General features: G+C 34.2%; 1 protein-coding gene across 1 annotated transcript in view; it reads right to left on the reverse strand.

Moving 5' to 3' along the window:
• Nucleotides 1–1217: 1217 nt before the first annotated feature.
• The window catches only part of LOC145241998 (protocadherin beta-16-like), a 144452-nt gene continuing 122105 nt past the window's right edge, over nt 1218–23564 (reverse strand). Inside the window, exons 3-4 of the mRNA XM_080104885.1 lie at nt 19281–19419; nt 1218–2943 (exon numbers count right to left, since the gene is read on the reverse strand). Coding sequence (XP_079961011.1) covers nt 2390–2943; nt 19281–19419 — 693 coding nt within the window. The 3' untranslated portion in view covers nt 1218–2389. The remainder of the gene's footprint in view (nt 2944–19280; nt 19420–23564) is intronic.

Raw genomic sequence — 23564 nt, forward strand, 5'->3', positions numbered from 1 at the left:
CTGAAGGATTAAATTGTTCTGTTCTTTACCTTCATTTCAAAGTAGGTCTAGCTTTTACATAGTGTGTGTGTGTGTGTGTGTGTGTGTGTGTGTGTGTGTGTGTGTGTGTGTGTGTGTGTGCGCAGAAAATCGGGGAAACATCTATGTTAAAGAATAAGCCGATCTACCCATTTTAGAAATAAATGGACTTAGAGACAATACAGTTACATCAAAATGTCATGGAAGCGATTTGTGGAATTTATGGCCGCAGAATCATGACGTGCACTTCTGTGACATACTTTTATTAATACACTTTTTAATTATACCACTGTGGTTATCTTGATTATGACTGACCTGCAAGGCCACAACAGTCTGATATCATGATGTACATAATGGCTGATAATGAAAAATCTTATGCGAAATGAGGTCTATTCAATCCATCTAACATAATATTAAGAGGAGACTTGTATCAATGAGGTAATAATATTAAAAATGAATGTACTAAAATTAGTGAGGACAGCAAAAAATAAAAAAAGAAGAAAATGGGGAAAATAAAAATAACAGATTGGGAGCACGTTAAAGTGAATAAATATATGAATATTGAAGTTGTTAACTTTTTTAGAAAAGAAATTCAACAAACAAGGAAGTTGTTCAACAAAATGTATACACATGCAACATTAGGATTGATGTGCCAGCAAATTAATGTTTCAACAAAGGAGAAAGAGAAAAGATGGATATATTAAGCATTAACAATATAATTTCTTTTCTCTGCTTGTGCAGTATAATTGAATCTTAAAGGAATGCAAAAACAGATAAAAAAAAACAAAAAAAACTCTTTTGTACTTACATGTCATGTCGAAATCAGTAAAAATTATAAAAAATGATTAAGTAGAAGATCTGCTAGAACTATTAAAAAAAAGAAAAGATATCATTCGTCTGCCATTTTCTATTTTGAAATGCCTGATTAAAATTATTTTCTCAAAATCATAGACTGCAGTTACCTCCCTTGGATTATGAGAAGTACTCAACATTGTCAAATATAATAAAATTATAGTTCAATAAATTTTACTTTTACTAGTAATTTTTTTTCTACTCGGTCATTTTCCGTAATTTTTTTAAAGTTTTACTAATTTCGCCATGGCACATAACTATATGTTAGTGATTTTACTTAAAATACATTTTATATTATTTATTTATTTATTTTAAATCCTTTGAAATGAGGCTTCATAATTTGTGTATTTATTTTTTTTGTGTGTGTGTTTATTTTTTTGTGTCTGTATTCATTTTTTTGTGAATTCATTTTTTTTTTCCTTATATGGAACTGTTGATACAGTTATAAGATTCAGCAATCCTATCCCATCGTGGTTAACCACCTAAAGGTCAGAGGATGAGTTGGCCGAAACGTGGTGCAACAACAACAACAACAACTATGAGGATAACACCCAGCAAAAAAAAAAGAAGAATACTAAAATGCGTTTATTTGAAATTTCATTATACTGCACAAGCACCTTATTTTCTTTTGTTTTTTCTCTCACTAATTTTACCATATTCATTTCTAATGTAATGTCTTTACAGTAATAATAACTTTTGTTGCTAAACACGTTACATGTGTGAAGATGATAACCAATTTTGGTGAACCATTAGATGAACTAAATAAAACCTTTTCCAGCCATTTTTGTCTACCATATAAATGATTTTTTAAACTTTACTGCAACTGCTTTTTCTTTAGCATTTTAATTATTTTGGTGTTTGTATCAGAAGAATTGTTTTTATAATTTTCTCTCTTAAAATATGTTTTTTCCATTTTAAAACAGAGTTCATAAAAAAGGGACTTTTTTCTAGAGCTTTATCATGCTTTTCAGATGAAGGAAGGGCCACTTTTACATATGGACATTTGCTTTGATTTTGTTTTCTTTTTTGGAGAAGTATATACACACATCCCAAATTTATTTTGCTTTTTTGTATATGAAAGAAAAGACATTCTCAAAGTCTATCTTTTTTTTCCCTTTTGTTTACTTTCTCAAATTATACTGCAGATTTTTATTGAAGGAGGGACTTGTTTGCTTTCTTTTTGCTTCATCTAAAAAACAAAAAAAAAAACATATCTACATTTATCTTGATTCCCAAAAAAAACAAATTTGTTTGAAATTTCTTCTTTTTTTTTTTGTATCCACTTATTTTCTTGTCCAAATACGATTTTTTGTTTTTTGTAATGGATTATTTACCAACTTTGGAATGTAAATTTTGCTATGTTCAGTTGAAATCACAAATTTTGCTTTTCACAAGCGAAAAGCTGAATGTATACATTCTGCACTGAAGATTGCATAATAACCATTCCAATTGAAAACAACTGATTTTATATCACGCTGCATATAATCATAATTTTTTTTTTTTTTGCATTTACTTGGTATTATACATCCGGTTCAAGAACATAATATTTTGGTAAAGGTATCGGGACAGAATGTTCTACTTTTTCTGCATTGTTAATTCTCTGCATTGATTGAGGGCTGTCTGAATTGGGTTCGAGGACATAATACTTTGGTGGAGGTAAATGAACGGAACATTCTCCATCTCCAGAAGAGTCGGAATTCGTTTTCGTTGGAGAATGTTCCCGGTTTGACTCCAAAACATAGTATTTTGAGGATGGCAATTGCACCATGTTTTCTAGTTTCCTTGGGTTGTCGACATGAGAGACTGTACCTGCTGGCAATGGCGGAAAGTCAAAAGCGGGTCGCCTGCTTTCGGGTAGGGTCCATGGTTTGGAAGGTTTTAAGCCTGTCCATTGTCGACCTTCTGGGGTAAGTTTCGGGCTACCAGTAGGGTTTCCTGGGGTTGGCTTCATTAAGCATCTGGGAGACATTCGGTTGTCTACAGGACATGAAAATCTTTGTTTTGTCGGTTTCATGAATGTGTTTAAGTCTGTTTGCGATATATGAGCAAGAGAATAATGGGAACTGTACTGATCTGAAAAAGAAAATAAAATTTTTGTTTAATTTTCAGTTGATTTTGAAAAAGTCAACAAGTCATTAAGGAAACATTTCAAGAGGTTATTAAAATATCTATAAGCTCTCTCTCTCTCTCTCTCTCTCTCTCTCCCTCTCTCTCTTTCTCTCTTATTATATGAGGAGTGTTCCAAAAGTAATGCCTCCTATTTTTTATTCCACCTGAATGGAATTGTGGGTGTTTGTTGTGTACTTTTCAAGTTCTAGATGAACCTACAAATAGACATTTGCCCTTTATATAATAGACTAATATGCCTGGTCATAAAATATGCTTAAATATATTGCATTGTTACAATGACTGAACTGTGAAAACAGGAGTAAGACAATTAAAACGAGCAACATTTTATGCTCCAGAATTTATTTTTCTACATAGTCATCTCCATCCTCAATACACATTTTCCAGGAATTCCATGACATGTCTCGGCTTCTGACACACGTCCATGATAGAGGTTGCTTTCTTAGAGTCTCATACTGCAATGGAGAGATGAAACTTTCAGGTCATGAATAAATTCCATCATCATAAAAATGCAATTTTCAATTGTTTTTGATACATTTGTTCAGAATAAAATATAGGGGGCCTCAGAAGAGGGGGGGGGAGTAACTGGAAACCCTGTGCATGCACAGATCATTTCATTTACACTCATAGAGTTATCAAATATGGCAGGATTACCCATCATAGAGTGAGGGGAGGTTTTGTCAGGTTACACCGCTCACCCTCACCAACAGAGTGGGGGCACCAGGGGTGTCACTTATAAATGGGAACTCTATGCACACTCACACTATTTGATGTAGAGCTACCGAACTTGCCATGATAACCCCACCATGGAAAGGGGTGGTTTTATGGGTTACATCATTTACTCACACCAACAGAGTTGGGGGCCCCATGGGGGTCACTTATAATGGGGAACCCTAATTAATGTTCATACACTTGTATCAATAAAGATTCCTACTACTGCCCCCTATTGTTTGTTTGAGGAGGTTGTTTTGGTTTTGATACCACAAAAGTTTGAAGCTATCTCTTTACACCCTTTTTTAAAACTTTTCATATTTTTATAATCAGAATACATTTTTTGAAGGCTCTTTTTTAACCCAATCAATGACGAGTGCTTGTATATATATATATATATATATATATATATATATATGCAAGTTCTGGTTCCAGCAAGACGGAGCAAGTTCTCACACCTCAAACCTGTCCCAAGATTGGCTGAAAGAGAACTTCGGAGGCCGAGTGATCAGTCTCAAGACTAATTTTGAGTGGACACCCCATAGCCCGCACCTAAGCCCCCCCAGATTTTTTTCTTTGGGCCTATCTTAAGGACAGAGTCTACGCAGGGAAACCCAGAACCATCAAGGAAGCCATCAGAGAGGAGATGAGAGCCATTACCAATTCGGTCTGTAAGAACGTCATGGACAACTTCGTGCTGCACCTCAAGAAATGCACGAACCTAAATGGCGGTCATCTAAAACGGAGAAAAAAGGCCAAAGACCCTAGTGTTTTGATGTGATGTTTTGAGTATAATAAACTTGTTATGACCAAAGTTTCATTTCATTCGGACAAAACACTAAGAAACGGGCCCTAATTAGAGTTGGGGCCCGTTTTTTTGGGGGTCACCTTGTATATATTTCCCCAAAACCTCGGGCCTTGATGGAGGGGAGACTACAACTTGCTGCTATGGTTTCAAATGATCTGAAATAACAGCAAGGGGAGACTTGATTCCAAATATTTCTCATATGTTATATCTCCCCTCTTTTGGAAATAGGATACAATTATGAATATCTCCAGTTTCAAATAAGCTTTATACACGGTGGAATTTACTTTATGTATGAAAACCAAAGAGGGGAGATATAACATATGAGAATTATTTGGAATCAAGTCTCTACATATATTTGTATGATGTGTATATATATATATATGCATGTGTGCGTGAGTATATGTATACATTGTCCAAACGCCTAAGCTCCATTTGTTTGCACAAAGAGCATTACTATATATGCTAGCCTCTGTTTGTTATTTCACTCCCCAAGATGCTCAACCCAAGATATATACATATATTGAAGAGTTCTTTTCAACAGTACCGCATGATGATAATATTCTGTACTTTAATATTATAACATGAAACAAATAAGTGTTACAATGAAAACATGACTCTAATTGTAAGTATAAACAAAATCATGTAATTATTCAGAGCACAGATATAAAATACATTATCTTTTAGATCATCAGAATTTTCTAAACATGATGATGCCCACTATGAACATCATAAAAAATAAATCTATATATCTTTAAAAGTGAAAGTGTCTGTGTGTGTGTTTGTGTGCATTTCCCTATGCAATAACTCTGTCAATTTTCAGTCTACAGACTCGAAATTTGATATACAGGGTATTGAGATTTGGGAAAATCTTTGTAATCCATTTTCTGTCAGAAATTTGGCTGTTAAGGGGTCAAAGTTCAATGATTTGACCTTTGAGAACTCTACCAAACTCTTCCACCAATTTTGAGTATAAACAATTGAAAATTTAGATGTAGGTTCCTTGGACATGGATCTAACTTAATAACTTGATTTGAGCCCAAAACAATAAATATTAAGGGGTCATAATAGGGGTCAAAGTTAAAAAAATTTGACCTCTGCAGTCTCTAACAAATTATTCAGACAATTTCTGGTCTAAATATTTGAAATTTTACATAAAGGGTATTCAGAGATAGCGAAAGCTTTTTCATCGGTTTGGGTCGAAAATTTGAGCTATCAATATATAAATGTATGCACGTATGTTTGCATGTCTGCCTAAAACTTTCGACGGATTTTCACAAGATCAGTATCGTTTTGAAGCTCGACCCTTCAGATGACAAATACCGAAAAATTGGCTAAAAACATTAATCTCTTCATCCTCAACAGGGCACTTTTCTACAGGGAGAGGTCGGTTTTTTCGCCGATATTTTTGAAAGTCATCCCCTCTTTTTGATTGTCTAGCCTTAATTTAAACCTACGTCACTTCCGGTTTGGTGGTGGTCATAACAGCAAAGACGTCACGTTTATTCCTCCTTCACTGTACGGGTTCGAGCCTGTCTTCCTACTACCACTATTTTTGGGTTTTTTTTGCTCAACACACACCTCCAAACACGTGGGCAACGCAGGGCTGAAATGCTAGTAACCGATAAAACATGAGAATGTAGTGATTAAGATGAAAATGTTATGATTCAGACATGGCAATTTTATAACTAAGATCATAATTATTATGACTATTAATTAGTCATATCATAAACATTGTAGAAATGCTACAGGATCATAAGTATATTCAGACTATACTTTCCATTATAATATAATGGTTCTATTAGATGAACTAAATAAAACCTTTTCCAGCCATTTTTGTAAACACCATGAAAATTCATGCTTCCATAGTTTGTCACAGCCAAGCCCGAGTGAATATTTTATTTTATTTATTTGCCGACTGTTATCCTCATCTTCATAGTTGTTGTCGTTGCAACACATTTCGACCAACTTATCCTCTGGCCTTCTTCAGGTGGTTAACCGCAACAGAATAGGAATGCTGAGTCTTGTAACTGTATCCTCAATAATTACTGCCTTCCATAGTTGTTGTTGTCTCCAACTAATCTTCTGGTTTGCTTTGGGTAGGATTGAGACCGCTATCTTCAGACAATGCTCACCTGAAACCATAGAGATTCAACGCCTCTATCCATTGCACCATGGGCCTCAAAGGGCGATCAAAGTTGGATTTTATGGTCTTGTGAATCCAAGTTTTTATTCTTAGCTGGTCTTCTATTGTCGGGTCCGTACTAAATCGTCATATATTTTTTTTTTATTGGCATCATTGGAGATGAGTAATTTGTGTATTTATTTTATTTATTTGCCGACTGTTATCCTCATCTTCATAGTTGTTGTCGTTGCAACACATTTCGACCAACTTATCCTCTGGCCTTCTTCAGGTGGTTAACCGCAACAGAATAGGAATGCTGAGTCTCTTAACTGTATCCCCAGTAATTACTGCCTTCCATAGTTGTTGTGGTCTCACCACGTTTTGGCCAACTAAACTACTGGCTTGCTTTGGATAGGATTGAAACCGCTATCTTCAGACAATGCTCACCTGGAACTGTTGGCCAAAATGTAGTGAAACAAACACAACTATGAAGATGAAGATAACAGTCCACAAAAGAATGACTACACAAATTATGAAGCCTCATCTCAAAGGACCCCCCCCCTCCTCTCAAAAATAAAAAAAATAATATATGATACTGAGGATATTATTATTTTGCTCATTTGGAGTTCTGGAGTTCTGAACTAGTCTTCTGGCTTGCTTTAAGTGAATATATTGAACTAATATTGCTATGAAAGACATGAACTTGTGCACTACTTACTCCACAACTATGGTTATACATCAGAATGTGTTTAATAATCATGGATTATTTAAAATAGATTTGAAATTAAATAATCATAAAATAGTTCACTTACTGTAAAGAAGAAATGATGGTTTATATAATAACTAACAGGGCTATCCGGCATTGCCTGGGGCCAAAGTGTAACATAATCCCATATCACTGCCTCTTTCTTCCTCCCCACCTCCTTTGTTCATCCCATTCCTCTCCTTGAACATACACATGCATAACTCAAATCAGCATAAGGGAAACACCTGTGTATAAAACCAGAGTTACGTCCCATGACACTATAACATTAAAAGATGTGTGTATATATTGATAACATTAACTGGTATAAATGGCAATCTGACCCCCAAGTAACGAATCGGTTTATTTTATTTTTAGATATTATACATTTTGGGTTGCACCGATTAAAAAATATACCGATTTTGTGGGTGTTTGTTGTGTATTTCTCAAGTTTTAGATGGACCTACAAATAGATATTTGCCCTTTATATAATAGACTAATGAGGGGTGCCCAACCTTGCCTGGTCATAAAATATGCTTAAATATATTTTAATTCATGCAGATTTCATATTTATAATTACAGAACCAATTCACTGCTGAGAATTATATTGTACCTGATTTCAAAAGATTTAAAAAGAAATGACTTGGGTGCCATCAGCTAGAATTGAAACCAAAACATTTAGCACTCCATGCCATTTGAGTTCACCTGACAGATAGATCAGAAAGATTTACATTTAAACCACTTCAAGTCATGAATGAATTTGCACATGCACAAAAGTAATAGAAATATGTCAGCAAGTTGAAATGAACATTTTGCATTTCAATTTTGCCAACATATTTCTGCACACATTATTCGTCCATCCAAATAAAGATTTTACTTGCTATCAACCATCCTTGGTGTATGATTACTATTTCCTGTTGATTTGAATGTTATGTGACCAGTAGTTTAAGAGTTTATCTGTTATATATTTTTGCACATAGACACACACATACATACATCTACTGTTATATTTATATAGATTTCGATTTTATCTGTTACACTACAGGTCTTTGTGATGTTGGACAGAAAGATTCCCAAGTCTGACAAGATATATCTGAAGAAGTTTACATCAGCTGAAACGTTGTGAGAATAAGTTGTGAGAATAAATTGTGAGAATAGGTTGTGAGAATAAGTTGTGAGAATAAATTGTGAGAATAGGTTGTGAGAATAAGTTGTGAGAATAAATTGTGAGAATAGGTTGTGAGAATAGGTTGTGAGAATAAATTGTGAGAATAGGTTGTGAGAATAAGTTGTGAGAATAAACACTGAGACTTTATTTAATTTATAGTTGTTTTGTTTTATTTCATAAGACATTAAGTAATTGATTTTTATTTTATTCTTTAAGTATTGCCTGTAGTGGAGATTGAACCTTCAACCTCTAGAAGGCTGTCATGTGGACACATGGCACAAAAAATAATGATGTAAATTATAAATCAGTTTTAAGTGATAGTTTTCTGGAGGTTGAAGGTTCAAGTCTCACTACGGATGATACTTACAAAAAATAAGATTAAAATTAAGTTCTTTACCCAATCATGGATGGTAGAGTGAGAACAATCTAATCATGCGAGTTATATAAAAATTCCTTATAGATTCCCAAAATGTACCTGAATAAGGTCGGAGGTTACATCAACGGAAGCATTGTAAGAATAATAGCAAGAAACACCCGAAAATATCCTGTACCTCTATAAGGCAACCATTCGCCCATGTATGGAGTATTGCTGTCATATTTGGGCTGGTGCATCGGCTACTAGTCTCTCGCTCCTTGACAAGGTTCAAAAGAGAGCCGCAAATCTGATAGGCTCTGAACTGGCATCTAAGCTTCAGCCTCTGTCCCATCGACGAAATGTTGCATCCCTCTGCCTGTTCTACAAGCATTTTAATGGTGAATTCTCTAACAAACTGCAAGCACTTTTGCTCCCATGACGTGAACACCCTTGACAGACCCGACAGGCTGCAAAATCCCACTCCCACACTGTAGAGATCCCTAGATGTAAAAGATCTTTCTACTCCAGTAGTTTCTTCCCCAGAACCGTTAGACTTTGGAATTCCATTCCAGGTTCCTGCTTTCCCAACTGTACTGACGTGCAGAAGTTCAAGTGCAACGTGAACCGATATCTTGCTGCCCAAATCCCTACATAGTACCCCAGTAGTTGTTGCGCCTGATAGTAGCCTCCTACACCAAAGTGGCAATGTGCCTTGTTTGGGGTGAAAATGTAATAAAAACAAAAAGACGAGAACAGTAGTCTGAAGTATCCAAATAATCGGGATGTCATCTCTTCATTCTATTTTCCTATCAATGTTGGTGTTCTTCAGGGCAGGGCCCCATTCTAGGCTCAACTCTCTTTCTTCTCTTTATCAAAGATCTTCCAGAGAATATTGTTCAGAAAATCAACATCTATGCTGATGATAACAACTCTCTATTCTAGTGTTGCTTCTTTCCGACCTTCCTCGGATCAACTGAAATATGCAGCTGATCTAAAAGTTGATCTAGGTTCAATTATAGATTTGGCGGTAAGAAATGGCTTGTTTCGTTTAATCCTATTATGATTCAGCTTGTGTCTTTCAATCATAGGCGTGTCCCTTTCCTTTCTGAGATTTTTATGAATGGTTCTGCTCTTGATGAAAAATCGATTCTGAAACTTCTCGGTCTTTCGTTCTCATCAAAACTTTATTGAAGTTCATATATTACATCCATTGCTCTTTCTACTTCTTGTAAAGTAGATTCTCTCTATCATTCTAAACACGTTCTCACTAACACTTGAGTTTATTCTCTATCTCTATAAATCTACTATCAAACCATGTATGAAACATTGTTGTCATATTTGAAATGGTGAATCTCTGTCCCATTTGAGAGTTCTTAATAAAATGTAATAATGTATTTGCAATTTAATTAGCCCCATCCTTCTCTGCATTCTCTCTCTCTCTCTCACACACACAAAGACGTGATGTTGCTAGTCTCAGTCTTTTCTATAAATACTATTATGACATGTCTTTCAGGATTATCTAATCTATTCCCTAGCTTCTTTTGTTCCCACTCGTTTAACTTGTTGGTCTCGTTGTCTCCATCAATTCGTTATTTTTATACCTCATGGTAATACAACTGTCTATTCCAGTAGCTTCTTTCCAAGGATTGCAAGTTTGTGGAACTCTCTTTCTGCTGACTGTTTTCTCCCTACTTTTAACCTTGGTCTTTTCAAGACTAAAATCAATAGGCATCTCTTGTTTTTGCGGTAATCATCTTTCATTTTTGTTAGCTCTTTACATTACGTGGCTTCATATCTTGTCTGGAGCAACTTCCATAAAAAAGAATTAAAATTATCAATTGCCATCTCAAAAATTCAGAAATATATCTAAACAATGGTTTCCATTTCTTTATAAACAAATCAGTCATAATTTCTTTTAGTCCCGGACAATGCTGTGCCGGTACAGTTAGTACTCTATATAATAAGTCATATCATAAGCCCAACTAAAGTTTAAGTATTCCAACCGTAAATCAGTTGAGACCCTAAATTCTACTATTATATTGAATAAAATTGTTCTTTAAAAGATAAAGTAATTCTTGCTACAGCCTTAAAAAACTCTCATGAAATTATGGAAGGTCAGAAAGAAGTTATTGTTCTTATTGTCTTATTATCAGTATAGGCAAGAGGATTTATTTTTAGCCAGTTTTCAATCAATGGCTTTTGGAAACCCACATCGGCTGCCAGATTTTTATTGGTTTTATTTACTTTTAGAAGATTGGACACGATGCTCCAAATTGCACAGAGTGGTCTTAAGGAAATCCAAATCACAGGCATTTTCAAATTCCGCCTTTCATGGTAAACATTTCAGATTGAGAGAGTGTTAGCACAATTGTGCTTCGAGCATTGTCTGGCATCGTAAGCCGAAAAAAGAATGGAAAGAAATATAATAAAAGAGGGTTTGGTGGAAAGAGATCAGAGAAATATAAAAGAAAAGAGAATTTTGGAAGATATTAAAAGAAAACAGAAACAATTTAGAAAACAGAATAAAAAAAAAATGAAATCTCTACAAATATATTAAAGTCACTTTATGTGTGTGTGTGTGTGTGTGTGCATGTGTGTGTACGCGTGTGTGTGTGTTCCTTCCTCATAGGTTCCAAAATGGCTAAGCCTATCTTTTGCAAATCCACTATTATATAAAAGTCACTTTGTGTGCGTGTGTGTTGCTTCCTCATAGGTTCTGAAATGGCTGAGTCTATCTTTTATAAATTTCACACAGAGGTAATTCATATTTCTGGCAGCATTCTTATGAGGTGCGTGCAATAAGTAATGCCCCTGACCCACTTCCTATAACAGTAGAGCAACGAAACTTGGCACAGTTATTAGTCTTTCTCTACATAAGAACCACCCAGAGTTATGCATTTCTCCTATAGTTTGGTGCAGCTCTGGAGACCGTTTTTGTAGAACACCTCAGGTTGGTCCTCCAACCACGACGTGACTTCAGAAATCAAGGCTGTATCATCTGGGAAACACTTTCCTTTCAAAAACAACTTCATGGCTGGGAAGAGGTGAAAGTCAGAGGGTGCAAGCTCAGGAGAGTAGGGAGGATGGGGAAGGATTTCATAACCACACACCCGTGCTTCTGATCTGGTGACATGCGAGTTGTAGACTGGAGCGTTGTCCTGCAGTAGGAGGGTACCTTTGCTGATCTTGCCCCGCCTCTTGATTTTGGTAGCTTCCTTTAATTTCCTCAAAAGTGAAGCATAATAGGCTCCTGTAATTGTGGTACCCTTTACCAGGAAATCTGTCATCACTACTCTGTCCTGGTCCCAGAAGTCTGTAAGCATGCCCTTGCCAGCGGAGGGCTGCACCCTTGCCTTCTTTGGAGGTGGTGAGTCCAAGTGCTTCTACTGCATTGACTGGGTTTTGGTCTCTGGATCATAGTGATGGACCCAGGTTTCATCCTGTGTAATCAGTCTTTTGAAAAACTTTGACTCATCTTCTTGGCACATCTCCAAATTCATCTTCGAACACTCAACGCGTTCTCGCTTCTGGAATGGTGTGAGCAACCTGGAATCCATCTGGCAAACACCTTATACATATGCAAATGGCCATGAATGATAGTGTCCACAGACCCTGTACTAATCTTGACATTTTGGGCTATTTGGCAAATAGTAATGCGCCGCCTCAACTTGACGGACAGATGCCTCATCAATGGCAGAAGGGGGGGGGGGCGCGACTAGGTCTGGGAGTTGTTTCCACAGACTTCCGGCCATGTTTGAATTCATGATGCCAACGTTTTACAAGGTCATATGATGGGGCATTATCACCATAAGTTTCTTTCATTTCATAAAATGTCTCCTGTGGTGTGCGTCCTTTCAAATACAAAAACCGGATCACTGCTCGACATTCAACAGGCTCCATTTCACACCTGACTCAGTTCAAACACCTGTAAAACAGAAACAACAATTAGTTCAGAGCTGTAATTTTCTGCATAACCCGTAGAGATATAAATCATTGCACATGCAAAATTTCAGCTAGATCAGACAACTGGAAGTAGGTCAGGGGCATTACTTATTGCACACCCCTCGTACATATGTTTTGTAGAAAAATTCATCTGATAAGTATAGCAAATCGAAAAAACCTTAAAAATATTCTTTATTCTATTATCGTAGGAAATATTTTACGTTACACCAATGTAACATTGGTCGGTGTAACATAAATTATTTCCCTGTAAAATTTTTTTTTTTCATATATAAGAGAAGAAAGACTATTTTTAAGATCGTCAAACCCAAATATCAGCTGACGTGATATTGTAAATAAACATAGACGGAATTTGATGAACGACATTAACATTATTATTATTTTAAAGTTTTTTTGCGAATTAGTCTACCAGGCAAATTATTCCTTGTAAGATATAATAATACATATGCAATCTGCATAAATTAAAATATCATGCTTAAGTGTATTGTACGACCGGGCAACACCAGGTAGTATAAATATAAAAATGATAAATCCCAAAAAGGGCAAATTAAAAGAATTTTTTTTTAAATGATATAAAATTCCAAATAGAGATTTTATCTTCATTTTTAGGATGAGGAGTGCTATCATTATTTGCATAATTTCTTTGGACTATTGTCCTCATTATTGGAATTTTGGACGCTTTTCATTTTTTAATAATTTTAATATCCATGTTTTTCAAAAGGTTATCTGATATATTCCCTGAGGGATTATACACAGTATCAAATAATAAGACTCAACACACAGAGCAAGTTATAACAAGTTTATTGTACAACAGTACAATGTAAAAAATAAGATATTGACATTTGAACGTAGTATCAAGATTAACTTACTCTCCGTATGGTTACCGCGTTCTAGCGTCTTTTATAGACCGAGTAATCCATTATCAAGAAGTGTCAGAATATTCCACTATATCAATTATCAAATACCACATAGCTGATATCCAGTGGGTCAACCTAGTCACCAATAAACGTTAGGGTGTTATTTTCAAAACGTTTCCGTCGATGTAAAGTTAAAGTTTCAAATTTTCGGCTTGTAGCAGGGTCCACATCGGGATATTTTGAGAAACAATACAATAAAAGAAAAAATGTATCGTAATTTTTTTTTGGAGTAGTTCTGGTGATGGCTTTGTTGTCGGCCGAAAATTTGAAACTTTAAAGAATTGAATATTTGTTTATTTAAAAAAATAAAAATCTGCATATTGTTGTTCTTCTAACCTTATGTTAGCCAAACATATTGTTGTTCTTCTAACCTTATGTTAGCCAAACATATTGTTGTTCTTCTAACCTTATGTTAGCCAAACATATTGTTGTTCTTCTAACCTTATGTTAGCCAAACATATTGTTGTTCTTCTAACCTTATGTTAGCCAACCATATTGTTGTTCTTCTAACCTTATGTTAGCCAAACATATTGTTGTTCTTCTAACCTTATTTTAGCCAAACATATTGTTGTTCTTCTAACCTTATGTTAGCCGAACATATTGTTGTTCTTCTAACCTTATGTTAGCCGAACATATTGTTGTTCTTCTAACCTTATGTTAGCCAAACATATTGTTGTTCTTCTAACCTTATGTTAGCCAAACATATTGTTGTTCTTCTAATCTTATGTTAGCCAAACATATTGTTGTTCTTCTAACCTTATGTTAGCCAAACATATTGTTGTTCTTCTAACCTTATGTTAGCCAAACATATTGTTGTTCTTCTAACCTTATTTTAGCCAAACATATTGTTGTTCTTCTAACCTTATGTAAGCCAAACATATTGTTGTTCTTCTAACCTTATGTTAGCCAAACATATTGTTGTTCTTCTAGCCTTATGTTAGCCAAACATATTGTTGTTCTTCTAACCTTATTTTAGCCAAACATATTGTTGTTCTTCTAACCTTATGTTAGCCGAACATATTGTTGTTCTTCTAACCTTATGTTAGCCGAACATATTGTTGTTCTTCTAACCTTATATTAGCCGAACATATTGTTGTTCTTCTAACCTTATGTTAGCCAAACATATTGTTGTTCTTCTAACCTTATGTTAGCCGAACATATTGTTGTTCTTCTAACCTTATATTAGCCGAACATATTGTTGTTCTTCTAACCTTATGTTAGCCAAACATATTGTTGTTCTTCTAACCTTATGTTAGCCGAACATATTGTTGTTCTTCTAACCTTATGTTAGCCGAACATATTGTTGTTCTTCTAACCTTATATTAGCCGAACATATTGTTGTTCTTCTAACCTTATTTTAGCCAAACATATTGTTGTTCTTCTAACCTTATGTTAGCCAAACATATTGTTGTTCTTCTAACCTTATGTTAGCCAAACATATTGTTGTTCTTCTAACCTTATGTTAGCCAAACATATTGTTGTTCTTCTAACCTTATGTTAGCCAAACATATTGTTGTTCTTCTAACCTTATGTTAGCCAAACATATTGTTGTTCTTCTAACCTTATTTTAGCCAAACATATTGTTGTTCTTCTAACCTTATGTTAGCCAAACATATTGTTGTTGTTCTAACCTTATGTTAGTCGAACATATTGTTGTTCTTCTAACCTTATGTTAGCCAAACATATTGTTGTTCTTCTAACCTTATGTTAGCCAAACATATTGTTGTTCTTCTAACCTTATGTTAGCCAAACATATTGTTGTTCTTCTAACCTTATGTTAGCCGAACATATTGTTGTTCTTCTAACCTTATGTTAGCCAAACATATTGTTGTTCTTCTAACCTTATGTTAGCCAAACATATTGTTGTTCTTCTAACCTTATGTTAGCCAAACATATTGTTGTTCTTCTAACCTTATGTTAGCCAAACATATTGTTGTTGTTCTAACCTTATGTTAGTCGAACATATTGTTGTTCTTCTAACCTTATGTTAGCCAAACATATTGTTGTTCTTCTAACCTTATGTTAGCCAAACATATTGTTGTTCTTCTAACCTTATGTTAGCCAAACATATTGTTGTTCTTCTAACCTTATGTTAGCCAAACATATTGTTGTTCTTCTAACCTTATGTTAGCCAAACATATTGTTGTTCTTCTAACCTTATTTTAGCCAAACATATTGTTGTTCTTCTAACCTTATGTTAGCCAAACATATTGTTGTTCTTCTAACCTTATGTTAGCCAAACATATTGTTGTTCTTCTAACCTTATTTTAGCCAAACATATTGTTGTTCTTCTAACCTTATTTTAGCCAAACATATTGTTGTTCTTCTAACCTTATGTTAGCCAAACATATTGTTGTTCTTCTAACCTTATGTTAGCCGAACATATTGTTGTTCTTCTAACCTTATGTTAGCCAAACATATTGTTGTTCTTCTAACCTTATGTTAGTCGAACATATTGTTGTTCTTCTAACCTTATTTTAGCCGAACATATTGTTGTTCTTCTAACCTTATGTTAGCCAAACATATTGTTGTTCTTCTAACCTTATTTTAGCCAAACATATTGTTGTTCTTCTAACCTTATTTTAGCCAAACATATTGTTGTTCTTCTAACCTTATGTTAGCCAAACATATTGTTGTTCTTCTAACCTTATGTTAGCCGAACATATTGTTGTTCTTCTAACCTTATTTTAGCCAAACATATTGTTGTTCTTCTAACCTTATGTTAGCCTAACATATTGTTGTTCTTCTAACCTTATGTTAGCCAAACATATTGTTGTTCTTCTAACCTTATGTTAGCCAAACATATTGTTGTTCTTCTAACCTTATGTTAGCCAAACATATTGTTGTTGTTCTAACCTTATGTTAGTCGAACATATTGTTGTTCTTCTAACCTTATGTTAGCCAAACATATTGTTGTTCTTCTAACCTTATGTTAGCCAAACATATTGTTGTTCTTCTAACCTTATGTTAGCCAAACATATTGTTGTTGTTCTAACCTTATGTTAGTCGAACATATTGTTGTTCTTCTAACCTTATGTTAGCCAAACATATTGTTGTTCTTCTAACCTTATGTTAGCCAAACATATTGTTGTTCTTCTAACCTTATGTTAGCCAAACATATTGTTGTTGTTCTAACCTTATGTTAGCCAAACATATTGTTGTTGTTCTAACCTTATGTTAGCCAAACATATTGTTGTTCTTCTAACCTTATGTTAGCCAAACATATTGTTGTTCTTCTAACCTTATGTTAGCCAAACATATTGTTGTTCTTCTAACCTTATGTTAGCCAAACATATTGTTGTTCTTCTAACCTTATGTTAGCCAAACATATTGTTGTTGTTCTAACCTTATGTTAGTCGAACATATTGTTGTTCTTCTAACCTTATGTTAGCCAAACATATTGTTGTTCTTCTAACCTTATGTTAGCCAAACATATTGTTGTTCTTCTAACCTTATGTTAGCCAAACATATTGTTGTTCTTCTAACCTTATGTTAGCCAAACATATTGTTGTTCTTCTAACCTTATGTTAGCCAAACATATTGTTGTTCTTCTAACCTTATTTTAGCCAAACATATTGTTGTTCTTCTAACCTTATGTTAGCCAAACATATTGTTGTTCTTCTAACCTTATGTTAGCCAAACATATTGTTGTTCTTCTAACCTTATTTTAGCCAAACATATTGTTGTTCTTCTAACCTTATTTTAGCCAAACATATTGTTGTTCTTCTAACCTTATGTTAGCCAAACATATTGTTGTTCTTCTAACCTTATGTTAGCCGAACATATTGTTGTTCTTCTAACCTTATGTTAGCCAAACATATTGTTGTTCTTCTAACCTTATGTTAGTCGAACATATTGTTGTTCTTCTAACCTTATTTTAGCCGAACATATTGTTGTTCTTCTAACCTTATGTTAGCCAAACATATTGTTGTTCTTCTAACCTTATTTTAGCCAAACATATTGTTGTTCTTCTAACCTTATTTTAGCCAAACATATTGTTGTTCTTCTAACCTTATGTTAGCCAAACATATTGTTGTTCTTCTAACCTTATGTTAGCCGAACATATTGTTGTTCTTCTAACCTTATTTTAGCCAAACATATTGTTGTTCTTCTAACCTTATGTTAGCCTAACATATTGTTGTTCTTCTAACCTTATGTTAGCCAAACATATTGTTGTTCTTCTAACCTTATGTTAGCCGAACATATTGTTGTTCTTCTAACCTTATGTTAGCCAAACATATTGTTGTTCTTCTAACCTTATGTTAGCCAAACATATTGTTGTTCTTCTAACCTTATGTTAGCCAAACATATTGTTGTTCTTCTAACCTTATGTTAGCCAAACATATTGTTGTTCTTCTAACCTTATTTTAGCCAAACATATTGTTGTTCTTCTAACCTTATGTTAGCCAAACATATTGTTGTTCTTCTAACCTTATGTTAGCCGAACAACACCGCAGCTCAACACACATAACAAAGCTTTAAATATTATTTGTACCTTTTTTTTTTTAAGTTTTTTTTTTTTAAGTTTTTTTTTTTTTTTAAAAGTTTGTTCTATAAGATTAGGATTAATTTATATTCGTTTATCTTCCTCCATGAAGGTAGACAACGTCAGGTGTTTTTTTTTTTATTTGTTTTTTTTTTTTACAAATGAGTCATCAATTATCAAGGCCCGGAGGCCACTCGACGTAAGAGTTAATGAGTGTACAGTAGTCAATTGGAAAATATTGTAGTAATAGTTAGTAGTGGAAATTTGATAAATTGTATTACTTAAGAGGATGACTCATCAAGAACTAGTTCACGTTGGACTTGAATACGACCATATTGGTGTCAGTTGGAAAGCAAGAAAACGGAACAGGGTTGATGAAAGTGCTTGTGTGGAACGAACTGGATTCGAACCTTGCGTGTCCAAGTTTCAGTCCATATTTTTAGCCACTTAGTCATCAGTAATATTTATTTATTCATAAACTTAAAACAAACTAATTGTATTTCTGAATTTTTGAGATGAGGATTAGTTATGTATATTATTTGGATTATTCGGACTAATGTTCTCATCTTGAGTGTCATTTTCACAATGTTTCGGCTGATGTAATCCCCGGCCTTGTTCAGTTGTATCTTGTCAAACTCCGGAATGTTTATGTCAAACTCAGGAATTTGCACGGCATTTCGAACAGAATTCTTTATTTACTTCACAGGGGTATCATGCTCTCGTTCCGTCAGCCATGACCGATTAGATGTCCTAAGTAATTCGCAATTGCATTTTTTCGGTCGTCCACACTGCTACCTCCATAAAGTAAATAAACTGTTCCATTCAAAATTCTGTGCAGATTCCCGAGTTTGACAAAAACATTGCCAAGTTCAATAGAAGGTTACATCGACTGAAACGTTATAAAAATAACACTCAAGATGAGAACAGTAGTTTGAAGAATCCAAATAATACAAAACTAATTGCACTAATGTTGACGTCAAAAGGTTTTGGGGTTGAAGAAAGCTGGAATCATACCTGTTGCTTCCTCATTCTGCACACTGTCTTCCTTTATTCGTTCAGAATTTGAGGAGAGCATCGATACCTCGATGTGGCAGTCAGGATACAGCAGGGCAGTTCGCTTCCCTTTTCGTCCTGTAGGCATGGCTCCGATCTCCTGTAATAAAAAACATTTTACATACTTTTATATACTCATGCACAAATGTGTTACATAATAAGTCAATCTAAAACAGGAGGTTGTTTGGAGAAGGAGTACATTTCTGTAAATTAGAAAATATCTTATGATCTTGTAATATTGTTGTTCTTTCTAACTGACCGGATCTCAATACATGGCACCAGACATAGCTGGTGCTCAGTACATGGCACCAGACAAACTTATGCCGTTTAATCTCTCTGGCACAACGACAATTTTCACAATGTGCGACTCTCAAAACGGGTAGTAAGAGTGAGAAGACTCACGCGCTCGTCAATTGTAACTTGCCAATCATCACCTTTTTCTTCTCTTTCTTTACCTCCGCTTCCTTCTGATCTTAATCTCTATATATGCATTTCAGTCTGTGACGTCACATTCATAGCATGCCCCAGAATGCTGACGTAACTCCATTACAATCGTATTCAGTTCGTAATAATATACTGTAGAACCTCGAGATACGGTGGCCCTAAGATAAGGTTTTGTTCAGTTTACGATGTGGAATACGGTGTTTTTCCAGCCCCTGGTTACAGTATTTGTCCCGCCTTACGGTGTTATGTATAATGTTATTTGATTATATACATGCGTATTATATACTGTGCTGTATTTTGTTACTAATTTTTAATGCCGTATCCCGGGATTCTACTATACTTTCATAGCAAATTATTTGTAGTATATTTCACATTTTTTTTTTTTACTACAAAATGTACCATAAGTTATTTAGGTCATCTTCATAAAGTCTGTTTTACATGCATTAGATGACTTTAAAAAATTGATTTCTAAACTAATTTATCTCTGTCCAGGTCTTTATTTATCCCTATTTCTCTCAAGTCCATTTTTATCGCTTCCTTCCATGTTTTATTTGTTCTCTTTCAACTGAACTTAAAAACTGTTTACTAATCCATAAACCCTTGTTGATTCTTTCAACATTTACCATACTATCGAAGTCTCCTGTTCTACACAGATCTCTGAATATTGTCCAAATTTAATCTTTCTCTGAAATCATCAGATCTAAGCCTGTCTTTAAGACTAACATCACACATCTACCGTAAAATTATCATATCATTTATCTCCATGCAGCGCATGTCCTCAACTCTCATTGGTCAGGTTTCACTTCTATACATCACCACACTACATATCCATGCAAAATAGATTTTTCTTTGATCACAAATAATAACCAGCTTCATTGTTTAAAAAACTCTTTTTCACCCTGAACAAGATGTATTGCCATTCGGACATGAAGGTCTACTAATTGGGATCATGTCCACAGGAGATTATGTGAGGAGTTGATCTGCAAGATGGCTTTTTGTGTTATATTCACACTTTTGCATGTTAGTACACACAAGGAAGCAAGAAACGGGCAGGGAATTTCAAAGTGTGGCCGTCCATGGGTGAAACTTATTAGAGTAGGAGGCTTTCCAGTATATAGAAACCTCAACAGTGAAGAGGTGGGTTTTTGCTGCTTGTCGGGTTAGTCGAGAGTATGTACGTATTCCACCGTTATATATTAATTTGCTTCAGTTTGTGTATCCATTACACCTCTGCATTGTATTGGCTTTTATAAATTTAACTTTCTTTTATATACACACTAAACAATGCTTCAAGCAAACTACATTAAGTGCATTATTATTTAAAATAAATTGTTGATTTATCAATTTGAATTTTTTAAACTTTATAAATTAGGCTTATTCATATTTACGCACACATAATATCTGATCAGATTATTTTTTTATTATTATTAATCTAATTTATAAAACTCACTATGTCTGTCTGGCTGTCTGGCTCCATTTTTTCAAAGTGTACCGCCTCCAAAACACAGGATCAGACAGCAGTGTGAGGCAAGTCAAATGCATGCATTTTTTGGACCATTCTTTTATGGCTTTTTAACCAGTAAAAATGGCTGCAAACGGACCAAAATTTAAAACAAAATGGAACATGGCAGGCGTAAGTTGACTTGAAGTGCTCTTATACTCATGGGCAAATATACGTTTATACCTTAACGTTACTTCATTTTTAACTATTTCATTTCTTATCTGTCTGACGGTAACTCAAACGGTAACGACTAAGGCTGGAGCGCTAAATGTTTTTGTTTCGATTCTAACTAATGGCATCCAAGTTTTACTTTTTTACTTTTGAAATTATTACAATATACTGAGTACAACACAATAATCAATCGAGTATTGGTTTTCTAATAATAAATACGAAATCTGTACAAATATAAATATCATATTTAAGCACATTTTATGACCGGGCAATGCCGGGCGCCTTATTAGTATTCGATATAAAATCTTGCTTGAATCTTATATATTCATGCAATAGCATTTGAATCTCTTGAATAGATAGTTTCCTATCTGCTAATAGAGTCCTCCTGCACAATAAAACAACAACAACAAATATCTTTATCTTTGAAAGCTCTTTGAATCGCAAGGTTTCAATTCACTCATTAAACCTTATTTGATCAAATATCCTCATCAGCCTTTCCATTCTTTCAATTTTCCTCTTCTCGTTTTCCGCCATTTTTGGTCAACTTCAGGTTTCATTTTCACTGATTTGTTTTACTTTTTAAATTTTGATAAAACTTTTTGTTGTTGTTTTTTTTTTGTTTTTGTTAACTTTTATTAGCTTTGTTTCATTCATTTAAATTTTTGTTTCTTTTTCTACTTTAGCTTTTTTTCCTTCTTTTAAATATCGTTGTTTTGTTTCTCGGTTTTATTTATTTATTTATTTTTTGCTTCCGTTATTATTTATTATTATTTATTTGTTTATGTATTTATTTTTTATTTATTTATTATTATTATTATTATTATTATTATTATTATTATTATTATTATTATTATTATTATTATTATTATTATCTCCCCTTTTCTCTATCGTTCGCTGACTTCCATCAACAATGCATTCTATTATCATCATCGCATCCCTCAAGACACATCCCATTTACTTCCCCTTTGATTATCATTTTAATCAGCTTCTATTCAGCTTTTACCGTAAGATGAATTTTTCTTACTCTTACATCTTGCCAATGAGGTGGGCTTCGCGTTGCCTTTTCATGAGCTCTGAACCTTACACGACGCTTACATACATAATCATAAACATGTTCATCGTTAGCGACACACACATCACACACAAACAGAAAGACACATTCAGACACATACATACTCAACCATAAACACACTATTTCTTTCATAAGACATATACACGACGATAAACATATTATCTCTATCATAGGAGACAGCATAAACACATTGTTTCACAGATACACAAAAGCATACATACGCCGGTTTTGCTCTCACACACACACAAGGGAAAAATATTATTTCTCTATAAATAATTAATTATTGTATAAATAATATATCTCTCACTAGCGGGGGAACGGGGGGGGGGCGTCTGTGCCCGGTCGTAAAATACGCTTAAATATGATATTTTAATTTGTCCAGATTTCGTATATATCATTATAGAGTTGTGATTTCAAAAGTCAAAAAAAATTAAAAAAAGGTTTTGGGTGCCATCAGCTAGAATCGAAACCGAAAGCAAAACTTTAGCATACAAAGCTGGTGACGTTACCACTGTACCAATGTGACATGCATATGAACTGATCAAAAATAAAAGAAGATGAATGTACAAAATGTATAACGATTTTTTCAATTTTTATCCCCTTTTTGACCCTTAAAAACTATTTTAACTGGCTAAAGACCCATAAAAGAACGGTCCATAAAATATCCAGCCATTTAAGGCCTCTAGCACTGCTCAGCTTCAAAAAAGATAGAGTTTGAATATATGGGGACAGACAGACAAACAGTGAGTTTTATATATATTACAGAAAGCAAGCAAGTATAAACGCAGTATTTCTCTCATTATAAAGACAAATATAGACACATAATTGAATTTTTGAAATGAAGATCGATAATTCATATTATTAGGTTGGTGCAAAAAAATGTCGTTTTTTGACGTTCAGCTTCAAAAGATCACAACACCTTTCATAATAAACTTTATTAATCGAAATAAGAACCATTAGAATTAATTTACTTTTGCCAACGAGAAACAAGTTTATTTATTCCATTAGCATAGAAATCTGGTGTTCTGAAAGCGATGAAGTCAATGAAGGCCAATTC

This window comes from Euprymna scolopes, chromosome 21 (assembly GCF_053919585.1).
Source record: "Euprymna scolopes isolate OS-2025 chromosome 21, ASM5391958v1, whole genome shotgun sequence".
NCBI lineage: Eukaryota > Metazoa > Mollusca > Cephalopoda > Sepiida > Sepiolidae > Euprymna > Euprymna scolopes.